General features: G+C 40.6%; 1 protein-coding gene across 1 annotated transcript in view; it reads right to left on the minus strand.

The window, feature by feature from the left end:
* Positions 1 to 19,770, minus strand: part of LOC117812106 (regulator of microtubule dynamics protein 2) — a 46,115-nt gene that overhangs the window by 12,381 nt on the left and 13,964 nt on the right. Inside the window, exons 3-5 of the mRNA XM_034682708.1 lie at positions 17,365 to 17,542; positions 16,502 to 16,604; positions 14,725 to 14,785 (exon numbers count right to left, since the gene is read on the minus strand). Coding sequence (XP_034538599.1) covers positions 14,725 to 14,785; positions 16,502 to 16,604; positions 17,365 to 17,542 — 342 coding nt within the window. The remainder of the gene's footprint in view (positions 1 to 14,724; positions 14,786 to 16,501; positions 16,605 to 17,364; positions 17,543 to 19,770) is intronic.

Genomic DNA, 19,770 nt, shown 5'->3' on the forward strand with positions numbered 1-19,770 from the left:
TGTATGAAATAAGACAACATTACACGGTTCAGAGAGGCATTTCACATTGTGTTGGGCCTCTTGTGCTCTCAACCAGATTCCTGTAAAACCTGATTTAACATTTACTTGGACTACAAACAGATATCAGCACACTTTAGACACCACAGATCTTTGTCACTTTCCTGTACAGATTCTGTAAAAATGTATAGATACTTATTTATTCAGGTAAGAGAACTAAACACAGCATATGTGTGGGTCTATGCAAGTACTGTGGACGGTATGAAATTGTCAGAGCCTTGAACTAGACATCAATGAACTACAATGCATTAAAAAAATCACAACCTGAAAAACAGACGGGGGCTCCTAGCCTCTATTTAGTCCATTAAAATGAGGATAGACTTTGGGCACCGGTTGACCTGGCAGTTTAGGAGCGCTCTATGTGCAGAGGCTGTAGTCGTCAATGCAGTGGACGCTGGTAAAACTCCCACCCAAGACCCTTTGCTGCATGTCTTCCCCCACCCCCTACACCCAACATTACCTGTCTCTCTTCAGCTGTCCTATCAATAAAAGCAAAAATGCCCAATTCAGACACATTCATACTCTGATGGCAAAGGTTGCCATAGTAGGAGACCATCCGTATTAACTAACTAATAATAACTAATACCACTCATATGCATTCACACAGCATTGACTACATCACCAGCATGAGACTGCAGGAGCTGGGATCAAATCACCAACAAGAGATGATCCACTTTACCACTGAGCCACAGCAGCCCTCTATGAACCCGACAATTCAATAAAAAGCTAATGACCTTGGATAACAGAAGTCTTCCTTCAAGAGCTCTGCTAACCAGTTAGTCACTCCTGTCTGTCTACAACATGCTGCAATATGCTGATGTGATTAAATGCAATAAATCTTACCACGGGTTGGATGAAGAGAGTGACTGGAGAAGCATACCTGAGGGAAACGGTAATCATAATTTGGAATAAGTGTTGCCAAGGTGAGGGCTGTGGGAAGGATTGCTCAATATTCAGGCTAACACAACACGTATATCTATCGCTTTGTGATTGGTTAGCTCTTACATTACTCAGCAACCATAATTGGATGAGCATGCAACAGTGTTTGCTCATCTCTGCACCTACACAGCAGAGTTAGATTGTGGGAGGTTTTATCTGTGATTTTATAAAAACTCATCTTCTGCCTCCTGCATGTATCATTTCACAAAAAAAGGGAAAAACATCTGAAATAAAAGATGAGTATTTTGTTTTGGGGGTTTTGTAACAGATCTATTGTCTTTGTGAGCAACAGCAGCAGGCCTGCAGTGGAGAGGCAGGTACAGGTAAAAGGAGCAAGCGTATAAGAAGCCAGGATGTCAAGGTGTAGGGAGGTGTGTCAAGCCTCAGGGGCCAATCCGCTCTTGTTTATGCTTTCCTTTCTTCTTTCAGCTGAAATTCTATCTCACCTTCACAGTCCAAGGCAAGACAGAGGAAATATCAAGAGGAGGAGGAAGGTTGGGTGTCAGCAAAACATGACAAAGGGAAGATGAGAGGTGGATGGAACACTTAATTGCGCAAGGTTCGTCCACGTTTGTTACTGCGGCTCAGTGAAATCCCCTACTCTACCGGGCAAAAACAAACAGGCCTAAGTGTCAGCTGCTTAGTGGAAACAGCAGATTGATTTCAGCCTTCAAATCCAAACATAGAGAGCTTGCTGAAGAGAGAGGGCCAGGAAAGGGGTCCAGGCTAAAACCTGTAGAGGAACAGGAGGAGGAACTCGAGGAATTCAAGGACAACTTGTGTGAGATAGAATGAGATGATGGTGTTTTCTCTGCAGCAAGTGTTCCCACAGTGATGAAGCAGAGGACGGAGGGTTTCCTCGGCTACTGGGAACAGAGCACAATGTTGCCACGGTGACACTAATGATGACGGTGGCAAACAGAGGCACGTGTTTGAAATTAAACTTGTCTTTGTAAAGGTCAATGTGACCCCATCCCCTCCCTCCTCTGACGAGCACTGCCACAGGCTCCCTGCTTAATCCGAGGGCCTTTGTACCATCAGAGAGGCCCTACAGTCAGGGATTTACACCGGGGTGAATTCACACGGTGGGATCATTGGAAACGCACCTATAAACAAAGCCGGCGATACAAGAATGCAATCACATCTAGCAGCCGTCAGCCTGCTGAGATTACACAAATAGGCTTCACACTCGGTGTCACGAAAGCACTCCACATAACCTTATGCATGCATACTGTGTTTTAACTCACAAGCCTTTTTTACGCTCTCCTGAAAAATTCTAGAAAATTTCAGGACAGCCTATCCCGTCATTTTCCAATGTTTCTTATTCACACATGTTCCTCACAGCATGAAGTTTTCCCCTTCAGGTTAAGGGAGGGAGGAACGGGGGTCCCAGATGGAAAATTATTGTTGTGGCAGTCAGGGTGTAATATTTGCTACATATCCAACATGGCACGCAAAGCAGTGTGACAGTATATCACATTTTTCTGGCTTTATATCAATACAACATGTTATTGGACGTATTCACAAAAGTAAAAAAGAAAACGCTGTAGAGCAGAAAAGAGTATCGTGCAACTTTTAAAGAGCTTGAAGATTTTAAAAGTCGCATGATATAAGCTCCCGATACGCTCCCAGGGACTTTTTACATACTTTTAGCTGCTGTGTTCTCACATCACTCAACCAATCGCAATTCTTTTGAAAATTTTACCAAGGGAATTATAGTTGGTCTGAAAATTATGTCTATTTTTGTTCACACAAGCTTACCCAGAAAATTTCAGAGAATTGCCAGAAGTTTATTTCATGTGTGAATACAGCAATATAAAAGTTTGGTGGCTGGTTCAGATACATTTTATTTCACTGTGAAGGAAGGAGATCGCAGTGAGCCGTGGAAGATCTTTCCAAATCTGGTGAGATGCAGTGAAGACTATACATTTGGGGTTATAGGAAGCAAAAATCAAAATATGAGATCTATGCTGATTCTCCGAAGGCAACAAGGGCCAATACTATGGAGCCAAAACGATGACTTTAATGTTTGGTATTGAAAATAAAATTTGGCATTTAAAACACATTCTGAAACTGAAAAAAAAAAACATTGGCAATGAAACACTTATATTGAAAAAAAATTTAACGGCATCAAAACAGGTATTGGCATTGAAAACGTTTCATTGAAGTTAAAATCACAAACATCAAATTTTATATCATTTAATTTATAGCAATTTTGGCATTCTAATATTTTTTTCAATGACAATCATATTATTTTTCTTCGATGTCACTTTTTTTTCAATGACAGATTTTTTTTTCGATGACGTTTTTCTTTTTTCGAATGTGGTTCTTTTTCAATGATTGAATTTTCAGTTCCAACTTTTTGTCACCATTTTGGCGTGGAGGGGAGGGTTTGAGGGGAGGGGCTAGGAGGGCGTGATTTAAAAATAATTTGCATAATTTTCAGTCACCTGACCACCGCAGAAGCCTGGAGGGCAAAAAAGACTGAAGTGACATGACTGCTTCCATTCATTCAGACGTGTAAAACCGTCTCTTCCTTACTGAAAGGTCACCGTCAAGCCTCGACACTAAATATCAACCTCCTCCTTAACTTAACCGAGAACACTTCATTACCAGACTGTCAGGATAAAAGTGTCAGACTGTGAACAGCGACGTTATTACTAAGCCAGCGTTAGCTAGCGGTGTCAACATGTTAGCATCGGAGTTGTAGACATCAGTCCACACACTGTAACGATGTATGGAGTACTACATCAACTTGATTCATACAATGATTAAAATACTCTGTGTTTACTTCAATATACCGTTAATGAAATGTTCGTTTAAATACGTGTGGACTTTATCATTGTTTTGTTCCCTCAGCAGGGACAACAGAGCGTCGAATATAATGAATCCACATCTCCTCCTCTGAGGGTTTTATTTCTAAGATTGGATTCTTACAGGGATATATCAATGTTTATGAAGTGGGGTTGTATGAGTTTTATGTCACTAGTAATTGTACTAGCCATAACGGACCCCGGTCAGCTTGGCTCCTGTAGTGAGAAACTACAGGAGAAACAGCAGCAGCTAGGCTACAGTTTCTGCAGACCGGGTCAGTCCTGCCACGTAACTCAGCTCATTTTACAATACTCTGACCTGAGCACTCATCTCGGTTATAGATGTACACTCCACGTGTGATTTTATTCAGCACTTCACTTTGACACCAGAAAGCCTGTTTGTTTTTGCAGTATTTACTGACACAACACAGACATGCTCCTCCGCCTGCAACACACTGATCAGCTGTTCAGGTCTGCAGCTTCAAAGTCATAAAAATACAACAAAACTTAGTAATGAGGGATTCTGACTGCGCCGATGTTATGCCGTTTACTGCGGACACGCGTGGACACCTTCATGAGCCGGACTTTACAGAGGAGAGGGAGATTCAATGCACCGGAGGAAAAAGCGGAGGAACTGCAGAGGTAAACTGGAGAGCAGGAGAGATCCAGAGTTACCTGGTGGTGCAGGTGTGTAAACTGTGAGCTAATACACACAGTTTACACACAATGAACCGAGAAAACTTCATGCTGTCACAAGCAAGACTCAACAACAGTCTTCTTCAACCTTTGGGAATTAAGATATACCAGCAGATCACAAACTAGTGTGGTTAGTATCTATCGGTAACATGAAACTCATTCAACCCCACATCAAAAACAATAAAATATCCCTGTAAGAAACAGAACCCGGACTTGTCTCCTCGTCATATACCTGATAAACAACTGTTCGGCACTTTTCAAGTGTTTAAACACGTAGTTGGCAGCAGAGTCCGGTCATTTCCCCGAAGCCCTTAGGTAGTTAGCATAGACTGTATGTTTCCTTGCCCTGCAGGGGGGGCGTTCCATGAGTCTGTGACAATACGTGAAAAATGATGCAAATAACGCCCTCCTAGCCCCTCCCCTCAAACCCTACCCTCCACGCCAAAACGGTGACAAAAAGTTGGAACTGAAAATTCAATCATTGAAAAGAACTGCATTCGAAAAAAGAAAAACGTCATCGAAAAAAAAATCTGTCATTGAAAAAAAAGTGACATCGAAGAAAAATAATATGATTGTCATTGAAAAAAATATTAGAATGCAAAAATTGCTATAAATTAAATGATATAAAATTTGATGTTTGTGATTTTAACTTCAATGAAACGTTTTCAATGCCAATACCTGTTTTGATGCCATTAAATTTTTTTTCAATATAAGTGTTTCATTGCCAATGTTTTTTTTTTTCAGTTTCAGAGTGTGTTTTCAATGCCATATTTTATTTTCAATACCAAACATTAAAGTTATTGTTTTGGCTCCATACAATACCGAAACCCCAAACAGGATACGTTTTGTGTCACACTTAGAGGAGGGCATCTAGGACACCCGTCCATTAGAGGGTTCAAATGGGAAAAGGACATGGTCCCACAGCTGGATGTTCACAAATGCTTGATAAGAAAATCACCTCAGGAGTTTGATGGGGGAAATGTCATAATCTTAGCCTCTCTCACATGCGCAATTTTCAGGAGTTCTACCCTTCAAAATTTCCAAACGTGCTTCTTCACACATGTCCCCCACATTTAGAAGTCGTTCTTTTCAGATGAGAGGTGGGTAGGTGTGGGAGATTAGTCTCTGGAGTTAGGACATTACATCAAAAGCATGCAGCAAAAGTCACAATTCAATGTTAGCAACATGATGGCAGACTAAGCAACAGTGATGGTGACAGTTTCAGCATTTATATAAATGCTGCATGCAACAGGGTGGACATGCAGACCTCTCTACTGTTCTTCTCTCAAAACCGATTCCCATTCTCTAATTTTTTGTATTTGCATTTTTCCAATTATGTGCTGCTCTTCCAGGTTCACACCAGTTGCATCAAACAAATTACATCACCCCTTTGAAATTTTACGAGGGCGCTGGCAGGAAATTCCGAGTAAAGTCAAGGTGAAAATTTCGGCATGTAGCACACCCAGAAACTAGCACACACAGAAAGCGAAAGGACATGCAGTCTAGTTTCAATGCTTTACTGCTTAGAAATAACACGGTTATCTAAATAATTGAAACGTAGAGTATAAAACATTGAACCATAGTTACTAACACTTTACATGAATTAAGAGTTACGGGCATAAATATGCTCCAACACAAGACACAACCATGCTGCGGTGCTTTTGAAGAATGAAATGTTAGAGCTGAGAGGTGGAGATGTGCACCCTGACATGCAGGGTGACAGACAGTTGTGGAGAAGCTGATAGTATCCCTCACAATGCTGCTCTTTGACTGAAGTGCCCCTAAAACACCTCCAACTTCAAAAGAGCCCTCATCCTCTCTCCTGGGAAAAGAACAGAGATGTGGTGCATGACAGAGTGGGAAAGTATGCGTAATCTCTGGAGAAGTGATGACTGTTTGACAGAGATCACCTTCATTCATCACTTCAGGTCTTTTAACAGTGCTCAGTGTTCGGGCTCAGAGAGGATGCTGCGTGTTTCCCACTGTGTGGGCTTTGAAATGTCTGTAGCTGCACATCAACGGTTTGGGTGGAAGCTTTTGGTGATTTAGTGTAATCCCTGGTTCTATGATAACAGTCTGACTTCATTCACTGTGGGCATTGACTTGGTGCTAAATAGGGGGAATACACACACGCACACTGTGAATGTGGCACAGAACTTGACTTTTGAGGTAGATAGAAAAATTAATGTTAAATTAAGTTTTCTCCACAAACAGCACTATAGAAGATCCCTTTGTGACAAGGTTGTCACTTATGTAGCAATACTATCATATCACTCTCACAAATATCACTTTTATTTGTTTACTTTTATTATCTGTTATTATGATGTTAACCATAATGTTCTATAGATAGCATAACACAATATCCCATGTCTGTTTGTTTCGTATTGAGTTGACATTTCCATCTTTTCTAAATACAGGATGACACATATGGTAGACAGAAGTTTTTATTTCATTTACCTACGGATTCATTTCAAAGTTTTAAAGTTTAAAGGTTTGTAAGATGTCCTCAATCTACCAAAGTTGTAATGTTAATATGTATTTGTGTGTGCAGTTATTTTCTGTTTCTCATGTTAACATTTTGTTGTCCACATTTTCTTGTTTTGCATGTTTCCTGGTTGCACTCATAAGTTAAGTTCCTTGAACTAAGTATCCTGAGTCTGCCTAACAATAACTCCTCAGGCTACACTGTCCTTCATTCTTTGAGGGAAATGTAATCAATTTTCAGTCTAATCTCTACTGAGGAGAAGTATATAGTGTGCAAAACACCTGCACCTTTTATCAAGGTTTTCAGCAGTTCAGTACATTAGTATAACTTATTTGATGGTTGCAATCTTGTTAGGAAACAATGGCAGTGTATCCAACATTATACATTTTACTCAGATGAGCTGTATTTTAACTACCCCCAAGGCAAATTGAGGGACTTACGAAATACTGTTTTGTTATTTATTCCACAGGGAAGGGGAATGCTTGGCCTCAGTCCTTACTGTCTACCTTTCATAAAAACCACAGTGCTACCACTGACGCATGAATTCTATACAACATATTATTAAAGTTGTACACAATAAGCGCTCTTGTACGTCTGTTTTCATAGACATCTTCAGGCCTCGGATAATACATTTGGGTGGTTTGCTAACTATCTCACTGACAAAACTCACATTGTTAAGTTAGCAGGTGTTACCTCAGGGGTACTACACATCCATGAGGGCGTACCACAAGGTTCAGCTCTGGGCCTACAACTAATTACTGCTTACATGAATTGACTTAGAAAGAATGTCCAAACTCATCCTGTAAATACGCTGCAAGTCTCGACCTAATTACGCCCTTTTTTATTGTTAGCAGTGCCATGTCCTTTAACACCCTAATTCATGTAGCTTAACTGCTGTTGTGAGAGTAGACTGAAGATAAAACACAATATGAGTTGTTGGGCAAATATAGAAAATAAGTAATTCAAAAATAAAGAAGAACCATCTTGGAAAAGGATGATAAAACAACTTTCTACATAAAATATATCCAAAAACTGAACTGGTTACAATTCATAATAGTGTTACATGAAATTATTTGTTAAGAAAAGCAGCATCCATTACTTTTTTTCGCCATCCTTTAAGTAGTACCATATTGTTGGGGGTCTAATAAAAAGTTTTCTCACAGGTTTGTTCCTTAAATTGGAAATGCCATTAAGAATTTCCTTCAGTGAACCTGACGACTAGGCTGAGCCGGTCCTCCGCCATATGACAGTCTAATTTTAAGGTTATTTCACCAGCACACAACGAGATCAGGGAAAATGACAGCTACAAAGTGCATCATTTTTGTGTCCCAAGATATGTAGTCCAAAGTGGTCTGATTTGGGAGGAGACACCTAAAGGAAGGCAATAAGCCTTTATAAGAAACTATAGGTCCTTCTTCAAAAATGAATCAGCTTCTAAGTGTATTCTTTTCAAAGAGACGGTATACCTACTTACATCAGTGATTTACTCTGTGAGCTACAGATTCAACAGAGCAGGTTTCTGAGGCAGTCAACCTCACCCTACCAGCTGAGCTGTCACTCAAACATCTCAGAGTGAAACTAAATTAGGTTTCTGTGGTACACCTCAAAGAATTATTGAACCAAGTTCCACAAATTAACAAAGCATTAACACATTCATCAGGGATAAATTACTCCAGAGCTGCAAACTCTGAGAGATTAAACCCTCGTAAAAGACTGTTAAGAAACTAGTTTTAAGTTTGTGTGTCATCAAACTTTAAACGCTTGGGTAGATTTTGAATTAATGATTTGGGGAACATCAAATTAAAGCTGACTTGTTAGGATTTTAGCCAGCTTTGTGGTGCTACACCACAAAGACTCGAGTTAGATGAGTTAGTCAGCCTGGTGTTAGACATTTTAATACATGATCACAAACAACTGAGGGCATGGTAACTGGGTAGAATAAATACACATTACAAAGATGATTGTGTTAATTACAGTGCATCCAACAACACTTCCTGTCATGCGTGGAGAGATGAGAACTGTCGCCTCCTCCTTCATTCTCTCATGGAGCTGCTGAGTTGAGAAGATTGACAGATTGTAACCTGCTCTAAAGCTTATAGTTTGCAGAATACTGTAGTTCTACTATTATTGTTGAGATGCTTTAAACAGGGTGTATTCACTTTATAAAAAACCTGTTCATTACCTGCTGCAGTCACCAAAGTGTTGCATGCACATTTTAACCGAGCCTACAAAATTGTTATAAGAGCATGCCTTTTTGCAGATTTAGAAAAGCTTTCAGAAAAATAAAACATCATAATCAGCCAACCATGTTCAGCATTCACTCAGTACTTTAAAAGAGGTAAATGAGTGTAGATGGAAGGTTTAAAAAGCCATCTATTATTAGCAGTTTCAGTGGCAGAGCAAGACATGAATGGCAGCACGTCCACACAACATCTGTCAAACTGTGATGAGCTGAGCTGCATTCAGGAAAGCAGGTGACAAGTTTTCTCACGGCATCGGAACACTAAGTAAACAGTTACCTCAGACATAAACTTCCTTGCAACACGGCCTGGCACAGACCCCAATCCTGGCCTCCTCCCCGCTCAAAGTGCAGCTTTACCCTGTCTGTTCGATTTAGACAGCGTTTCTACTCGCCTTAAGAATCGTACAAATTCCATCCGTGGGTATAGGATTAAGCACTAAGCTTTTTTAAAGCTGTTGCTCTTAATTAACTAAACAAACACAGCCTTCTACTTCATTTCATGTCTAGAGGGTTGCGTGTGTGCATGAGCTAATGCTAATTACTCCACAACGAAAAGGGGCAGCAGGGCTGCCGGCTGGAGCAGTAGGGTCAGGTTGTTTTTTCATGAGAATTTGTTTGACGGCAGAGACCACAAATTCTCCATTTCACGAGGAATGCCATTACCAGGATGAAAAACGAATATGAGGGGAGCTTTTAGTATCATGGAAGCAAATATGGTTGACTCTGTGGAACTAATGTATTCTATAAGTTAAACTGTTATAAATGCAAGGGGCTTTGTGATACTTTCTAGCAGCTGCAGACATAGCAGGTCTTCTCAAAGCCCAGCAGTAGCCCGAGCTAATCGCAGAGCTGCTTCTGGTGCAGTGTTCATCTCTTTGCCCCATTCATGGATTCCATGTATGATCAGCAGTCAAGTTTTGACATGAGCGGTGTTTCAGATGAGGAATGCACCACTTGGGGCCTGCACAAATACAAACGGGACTCATGCCATCAAGCCCACTCTGCACAACTAATTAAAAGCAAGGGGATTTTTCACTGAGTCACAGAGCAACCAGGGAGGTACACGAGCAGAGAGGAGGTTCACCTCTTTGTTTGGGACTGATACAAGGCGGCGAAATTCCCCTTTGCTTATTCTAACACCCAGGGCCATTTCTAAAGATAATCATTATAGTACTTTAAAGTGTCCACTGGGGCCAGATGGCTGCACCCAAAATATATTTCAAAGGTTGTTTTTTGTATCTGTGGAACAACTTTGACAGCAGAACCACAGCCACATGAAAACAGTACATCAAAATCAGACACGAGATGGAAACAACCAAGAGCCTAAATGATCACTATTATTGGTCAATACGGACCCAACGCACTATCGACATGGGTGTATATGTTTTCTGACATGCACAAATAAGATCTCTTTTTGTTTTGCAGAACACATAATGTAGAAAACAATGCTGAAAGTGATTTGGAAATTGAGTAATTTTGTAATTAGACCAGTAGTGTGCACTTCAATTCTATAGTTTATAATATTCTTATCACTGTGAGAAGTCTGTGTAATACGGTTGACAATATGTACTTCCCAGTGAGCACTGACAGGGATTTCAACATTGGTATTTGGTTGAAAATAGGTTTAAATCACATCTAAGACCTCATTTCAACGATTTAAATATGGTAACAACATCAACTTGAAAGTGGAAATGATAGTATTTCTCATCCTCCACTGGAGGTTGAAATGGGCTCTTGGCAGGATGCATTTCCCTTTTTGTATGAAAACTTAACAACAACTCCTTGTGGATTGTGTGATGTTAACAAGAAGGTTCAGAAACTCAACAGGGAGCTTAAGATATTCTCAGCTGTGCAGCTCTGACTATGAAGGCAGAACAACCCCTGGATGCTGACCTAGATTTTGATATCCTGTGGATCAAGCAGTTCAAGAGACCTCAGTGGTGGATGGAGATGATTGTTGGACTTCGGTTAAAATACAACTCGTTAGTGATTGGTCCATTGCTCGTATAAACAATCATTTCAGCGACTAAATACATGCGAATCGCTGTTAATATGTGAGCAAATGTGTGATGAATCTTAAGACAGAAGAAGATTTCACAGGGGCATATGGTCATTGTGGGGCACCTGTAGCTCAGTGGAGGAGTGGGTCAGCTCTTAGTTGGAAGGTTTTCATTGCATGTAAAATGTAATATTTCAAGCCTGATTTCGTTTCAGTTTCCAGGATTTTTGGCTTCTAGCTCTAGAACTTGGCTTGGTGCTCCTTTACCAGGAATTACTGCATCACTGGGGCATGGATTTAGGTGATCGGGCTGTGGCACTACTGAGGTGTTAATAAGCCCATTTTGCTTTGATAGCAGCCTTCAGCTCATCTCTATTTTAGGTTTGAGTGTTTCTAACCTTCCTCCAGACAAATTTCCCACAGACTCTCTATAAGGTTCTGGTGAGGCCAATCAACCGCAGTGATATCATGATAAGCAAACCATTTCTTAGTAGTTTTGGCGCTGTCGGCAGGTGCTCATTTTTACTGGGAAAGGAAACCAGCATCTTCAAAAAGCTTGTCAGCAGATAAGGCATGAAGTGCTCCAAACTCTCCTAGTACACGGCTGTGTTGACTTGTAGGCTAATGACTGCCAGGAGGTACTGAACGACTGTCAGGTGATAGGAGAACAACTGCCAGGAACTAGGCTAACGACCCTACTTAGGACCCTTTTGTGACTACCTGGACACACGCACGACTGTTAGAGGCTTATATTTTCTAGCTCTTCCCCAGTCTGGTCAGAACTGAAGAAGAAGGAGGAGAGGTGAAACGTCTTCAAGAATTTCTACCAGTCCAGTTGCCTTATGGATCAAGCTTTGGATGACTTGTAAAAACACAGTGGACCAACACCAACAGATGACTTGGTGCCCCAAATCATCACAGACTGAAGAAACTTCACACTTGACTTGGATTTTGTGCTTCTCCACTCTTCCTCCAGACTCTGGAACTTTAGACTATAGCTTTAACTCTTTTCCTGAATACGTCTATCTGTTGTGGCCCTTCATTCGCTGACACCAGCCTCAGTCCAATTTGTGTATAGTTCTCCCAAGGTCTAATATCGACTTTTCTTGACAATCCTCTCAACACTGTGGTCATCCCTATTACTTTTTCACTTTTTCCTACCACCCTTTTCTCTTCCAGTCAAATTTGAAAAAATGTGTACTAAGTAAGGCTAAATGTTCCTGGTTAAAGATATTAGGTTATGACAGCAGTCTTCTGAGTATCTTTGCACAGCCATATATAGTGCTCATTGTGAAGCAACCACCAACATACAGGAAGAGAAAATGCAATTAAAGAGGACCATTTATCACTAGAGGTCTTCCTGTGCCAACATCAGACTATCAGAGTGAAGTTAACTCAGGCCATGTTTACATTCCTCAGAATGGATGTGATGCTATCAAGGGTCGGGGGTGGGGTTCGAGGGGGGGAGTCGAGGTCTGCAGAGGGGAGATGTTTAGAGGGTAAGCTGCTGTTATCTCATGAACATCTGAATGCAGAGATGTTCACAGAAAGTTTCTGCACATTTCTTTATTTGGTCAAATGATTTAACTACATCTGTTTTTATTCATTGTGGGCTTTCTGAAGTGATTCTACTTCAAGGTAACATTCAGTAAATTTCCCCAAAGATATGCCTGAGACAAACTTCCATTGAAACAGTGAGGAACAGCTGCTCCTGAACAACACGTCACTCACATGCCTGGCCCCCCCAACACCTCTCATCAGGGGAAAGTACCTGTGTTCATGCTTGCATAACAGGAAGTTTAACTGGATCAGGACTTAACCAGGTGATTCACATGATGGGACTCAATGAAAGCAGACCACATGCTGCCAATCTTCATGCATGAGGCAAAAATCCAAATACCTTCATCTTCCTTGGTTGGTAGTCAGATTTAGATACACTTTTTGTTATACTGGTTAAAATGATCTTTATGTCCTGATGGCAATCAATACATAATGTGTTCTTAAAAAAAAGAGTGAAAAAAAGCTGCTATCTACAGCCATTCCCTGCCTTTAGGGTCCAATTTATGAAACCAATCAAATACCGTCCTGCAGTTCTGCCCGCCTCCTGCGCGTACATTTCATGATTGTTAGTGCTTTTAATTTTCACTATGATAATGATTTGGTGTTTTCTTACCGCTGAGTGAGACATGACAAAACACAAACACATGTGCTGAGGACCGGTTTTGAATCAGTCACGATCATATGATCGCGAATCAGTGGCGTTCGTGCATGTGAGGGGGGGCGTTGTTTTGGAGGAGCTCCGGGGGGTAGATGGAGTCCTGAGGAAATGCTTCATTCAAATTCATGCTAGTTTTCCAGGGCTACCAACCCTAGCTTTAATTGATCAGTATCAATTTTTAACATTATTTCTACACTGATAGCTGCCAGTTTAAAGAGTGTCTTGTGTAGAAACTGAAACCCCCTCAGTAATCTTAAACATGAGGCCTGCCAGGTTGCCATCATTAAACTGATGTGAGGGAACATGTGTGGACTACCACAGTCAGGAAATTACATCATCTTAGTACATCCCTAAGTTACAAAGAGCTGCACACTTTATAAAATCCCGGTAAGACCGGCTCTCACAAGTAAAAAGACTTATGAAGAGCTTTTATGACCTTACATTTTCAAATTATAATTGAAGACTTTTTAAGGATCCACAGTATGAAACACTGTGCCCCAGTCTGTCTCTCAAACATTCTGCTGCAGACACAGGAGAGGCAGGGAGCTGAACTGTCCAGGAGACTTCAGATAAGTTTGAAGGTTGAGATTCCTTTCTTGATCACTGCTTAAAAGGACTAAAGGTTTTTAGGTATTGAAATGTATAGTTTAAAAACTATAAGGATCTAAAAGTCTAAAAGTAGTAACTGTAGTTGAAATGTAATATTATCAACCTAACTTGTTATCGTGGTTCAACATTGAGAACATTTCCCATCAAATGGTGCACCTACAGGCACACTAGTTTCCAGGTTATGATCAGCTTCTTTAAGTATTGTGTATGTGTTGCATGTGTAAACATCATATCCTTATTTAAGAAGCCTGAATAAGTTCTTACCCTGAGTTTTAGAAACCTGGACATGTTATCTGGAGTACTCAGGTTTCAAAACCAGGGGATACTTAATCCTTTAAACACCATATCCACGTTTCTGATCACTCTATTTTGGTATGGAGCACAGTGACTGAGATAGTGACAGATAAAGACTCATCTGGCACAGCTGATCAGAAACCTGGATGATGTGATTAGCATGATTACAGGGATATGAATGATCAGGTTTCTCATGTTCCATGTAAACAATGTTTCCAAATAAAAACACAACACTCAAAACGGGGACACTAATGAGTGCGCACACACACACTCACTGACTGATTTTCTCTAAGTTTCAGCTCAGAAGAGTTTAGTGAGGTTGTTTTTTTTTTTGATCGACGACTCAGAAGGATGGAAAGAAGTCAAACCTACCACTGATGACTGTCAGCACAAGTAGGATTCAGGCCCACAGCCTCCTCGCCAATTTTCTTCCCTGTGAGGAGAAATAAAGACAGAGAACAGATAATGATGCTCCACTGAAACGCTAATTACACACACAACACTCACTGAGGACAGTCTTGTTCATGGGAGGGAGGCAGAGAGAGCTGATTATAAGAGTCAGGGGTTGTGTTGACTGAGAAAACACTACAGGATACACAAGAAAGCAGGCGCTGGATAAAAGCAATGAAAACAGAAGTGGTATGAAATGCAATCCATGCAGAGGGCTCAGTATTAAATCCTTCATCAGTCAGTGCAGAGTCTCATTCCATCTGCTCTATTAATACCTGAATGAATGTTAAATATGAAGCCCTCCTGCTTAAAATATCCCTGTGTGACACTGTCAATTACACAGGTGTCTTTGAAGAAAGCACCTGGCCAGCTCTGATCAGATGCACATGGATGAGGAAGGATTACAGAGAAACAGGTCAATCCACTTCCGTAGAGTCACAAAACAGCCTCTGTTCAGAAAAAAACATTAAAGTCTGCTGAACAAAGTCTCAGCGTGTAACACAAGACAGCCCTTGTACCAGATTTCTCAGAACCGTGTTTTGTTGTCATAAAGGTGACTCCAAGACTGTAAGGTATATGACCCACTTTATTTGCAGTGGAATCGAAACTCTGTGTCAGATCTGTGATAACAACAATCAATGAAAATATGTACGTCAGCCTGTGTGAGGTAGCTCTGTGACTGAAAAATCAGTCACAATTTGCGTCAGACTTACTAATTAGATTAGATTTTGGCAACATCATATTAAATTACCAATGTAAAAACAGGCACTTTTACACATTAAATACAGCCCAATATAAAAGGTGGGGATGGAGATATTGCAATGCCAGTCTGAAATGTATACAGAGAGGCTAATACTTCCACTTAAATGTACTGCAGTCCAGGCTTGACTGATGTGATTTGAGTGTCACTGTCCTCACAACAGACCTCTTCCTGCAGCAAGTCAGCAAGAGCAGCACCTCCTGATAACAACACACCACTCTAACTGCCTTTAGTTTCTTATTTATTTCAATATCTATTGAGTGTAGTTACTTGTATAAAGGACTTTTTATGCAACAAGGCTCATTTGCAAGAAAGTGTTTTTGCTGATTGTGCACAAATTAACCTGAAAAAAATATGCAAACATCACAGAAGCAGTGAGGCATATTTTGCAGCTCAGATAGGGTGCAGTTCAACTTTTGCTGGTGCTTTGAGAAAAAAAAAAATTCCTTTTAAGGTATTTAGAGACGGTTTCTGTGTCTCATCTGCACAGCTGTCCTTTCAGGAATTTGCTAGTAAAAATATTCGGTCAAATTGATCACATTGTGAGATCATTAGCGATTTACTCATTATCAGTGGGCTTCTTCTTGTTATATTATAGTGAGTATAGTTCATTTGGATTTTGCGACAGATCAGCAACAGTACATAATCTTCTGGTGCTTCCCTTTTAAAACAGATGACTACACGACAACTGAAGCTTACACCTCCAGTGAGCAGTATCTGACTCATTGTATATTGTTACCAAAGGCAGTCTGTGAGTTTTAGATTAGATCTCATACAATCTGACCAAGGAAAATCCAGGAATAGAGACCTGCGTGGATTTGAGTTTTCCCAGACAACACACTAACATTACACCAATGAAACAACTGTGATTGTGACATTCTTCACTTTCAGAGTGGGATGCCTGGTCTTTTCAGTGTAACACAAGGTTTAGTAGATTACCAGTTTCTGCATGACTCTTCTTCTCCTCCACAGCTGAGCTGATGTCATGGATGTCACAGTAAGCCCGTGTTAGCCGCCATAGAAATGAAGAGTTCTGTCCAAACTGCAGAGAGACATAAAAGAGTAACAAGCCATGTTTTTAAATCCAACAATAGCAGTAGGGCATGGTACGTACAACAACTAAGCATCCTTGCAAAGTAAGTAGTAGATGCCCCATCTATTTTACTGAATAACACAACACAAGCATGCTGTGCACACAAATGTGAACTATGTATCTAGAAGACTTTTGATCTGCTTTTAAACTTCACACCTGAGTTGTCTCTTCTGATATTGACAAAGAAATACCTCAAGGAGATGTATCAAATACAGTTAAATGATACAAAACAATCAAGAAGGATTTGTATTACATGCAATATTTTTTTACTATTTAGTTTATTTCCACATTCAAGCAGTTAAATGTTTTACAATTCAAATTTCACAAAATAATGAGGTCAAAAAGTCTTTAATTTGGAGCTCTTGTAGCTTGTTAATTTTTCTATATTGAGATATGTGTCTGCTATTTCTACAACTACTACAACCATTCTTTGGCAAAAGTAAACAGGTGTTCAAAAATAGTTTCCATGAGGTATCTTTTCCAGTTTGTCTCTGGATAAGCAGGAGAAAAAATGGTAAAGGTTGCTGCTATGCTTTTTTAAAAATGACTAATTAGTTGTGCTGTTACAACCTTTAGATTGTATGAAAGTGCGCATATGTATATCGTGCAGCAAACCCAAAGGCAAACATCCCCTCATGTAATCTTGTGGTACCACCAGGGATACTAAACTAAACTGAATATCTGCAGAGAGTTCAGATGTATAACACACCTCCTCTCTGTGCTCCAGAAGAAGGTTGAGACTGTCCTGTTTTTCTGAGTCAGTGCCTTTGTGCAAACAGTCGATCCTCTCGAGCAGGACGGAGAGAGGGTCTGCAGGTTGTTCCTCATCACTCTGTTGTGCATCGCTTAGCTCTTCCTCATCAGAATCCGTCAGCGCTGTTATATACCTGAAAGCACAGAGAACACAGACAACAACTTGTTGGTTAAAGAGGCTTCTGTCAGTATGTGCTATTAAATTTCACTGATTGTCTCCATCCTGCCGTCAGTGACATCAGCACACTGTTGCCAGTTTCCCTGAGGTACATGACGGCAGCTTGAGTCTTATCTAAACCATCTTCTACCTGTGAGGTGGGCTGGAAACACCTCTGCTTAAGAGCCCCTCTGTGTTCAATCCAACACTGAAGTCTTAACACGTATTATTACTACCTTCTCCTGCCAGGTGCTGATTTTAAAGGATCAATTTTACCTGCATGTTTACACGCAGAAAGTGTTTACATAAGTGGGTTATCTAATTGTTTATAAAGACTGACTGTTCTAAATTCTTGACGCCTTAACGCGGACACCTGAAGGCTTTTGCACCAACACAGGGAGACTTGTTTGTCGGGCGAGGCACGCAATGCTCGCATTAGATGTTTTATGAAGCCTTTCAACTTCTGTAAGTGTGTACAAACACCTTCAGCTAATTCTAGTAAAAAAGCAGTCGTATTAATGGTAAAGGTAAAAAATGAAAGACATAGACAAGAGTGAAAATATGAAAAGCCTCCATTAAGTGTTGGCAGCTACCGCATGTGCGTCATTGGTGGTTAAGGGAATATTTTGGGCTGCGAGCCATGGTTCTGGAGGGATGTGTCAGAGCGGGCCGCAGACAGAAACACTTGGGACCTAACAGGTGCCTCGTGCTGGAGGCTGCTTCCTGACCCCACCCCACAATACACACCTTCAGCCCTGAGTGCTGTGATTAACAGGGAAATATGAGGGCATTTTTTTTAGCTGCAGATTTTCTTCAGTCAACAAAGGAACTGTCAAGAATAACGCAGCAGAGCTGATCACGTCAACAACATAAATGAAGCTGTGCTGGTGTGAAGAATGCTGGCCTACTTAACAGAGAACAATGTTGTGTTGTCTGTTGTGATCATCCCACTTTTAATGAAAGAAAAAAGAGCTTCTGGCATTTTCATATAAACAAGGGACTACACATCACAGCGCATGTGGAAGGAATCACTCAGTGATCAACTTGCAGAGTTACAACCTGACTGTGCCCTTACTTTCAGATCTAAAGAGTGGTCGCTCTAGTTTCAGCTCATTATTTCACTTTTGCACTTTGCAAAATTGAAAATTAAGTTTGTTCATGTTATTTTCTGCAGCTTCAAAACCAACTGTAGGCGTCCTGCCCTGCACCAAACAGCCGTCAAAGTTAGCGGCACAGAACTGTGCACCACTGAGCAGCTCAGCTGTTGCATGATTCCCTGAGGAGTCAGAGAAGAATGAAGAAGCCACTTTAAAGGACGGTGAATAAATGTTGGGTGGGTGTGTACATATGCAATTATGACTGATGAATGGACTTGCCTTCTCCATGAGGTGACCTAAAAATGTGTTGACATTAGTTAAAAGGAGCAATGCAAGATTTAGTAGCATCCATCGGTACTGTTGCCAACCATCAGACAACCACTTCCTTTACCCTCCTCTTCTGAACAACATGCAGGAGATCTTACAGAGACGACAAGAAAACAATGACAGGCTTGCTTTGTTGGTGGTGATTAGTTTATCCATTCTGGCCTATACTGTAGAAATACGCTACCTTTCTGTAGGTTTAAAGAGCTCTAGTTGAAGGTATGACGCACACAATTGTTCTTGGGAGGTAATTTTGTAATACTTAAAATATACTATTGATGATTATATTCCATCTCTGCTATGCTAAATCTTACACACTTAACCATTAAAGACAAAATGAGGATGTTTGAGTAAGAGTGTAGCAATTAACTAGTTTTACTATGAAATGCACTTTAAAATGTCGCCCTGTTATCATTTGATTGTAAAGGCTCTGTTACCAGCTTAATGTGCCATGCTTACCAAGAGACATGAAGGCTACACTACATTACATTAACATTAGCATAGGGACCAGCAGTGAAGTTTTGAATCCATTGAAAAGAAGAATCAAAGAAGGAATGAATGAAGTTGGTAGTGTGTGGGATAATTTCAGAAATAAGACTTACCAAAGACACAACAGATCCCCAGACTGCTAAACCTGCCACCAAAAAAGTTTCAGCTGAAGAGTCAAACACATTAAACTTTAAGCAGCATCTGTAGGGTTCCCACCCAGCACTTCATGCCCAACTAAAGTTACCCTCCATGGTACAATTTTGACCTGTATGTGTATACATCTTTATTTGCAGCC

Source organism: Notolabrus celidotus, chromosome 4 (assembly GCF_009762535.1).
Source record: "Notolabrus celidotus isolate fNotCel1 chromosome 4, fNotCel1.pri, whole genome shotgun sequence".
Taxonomy (NCBI): domain Eukaryota; kingdom Metazoa; phylum Chordata; class Actinopteri; order Labriformes; family Labridae; genus Notolabrus; species Notolabrus celidotus.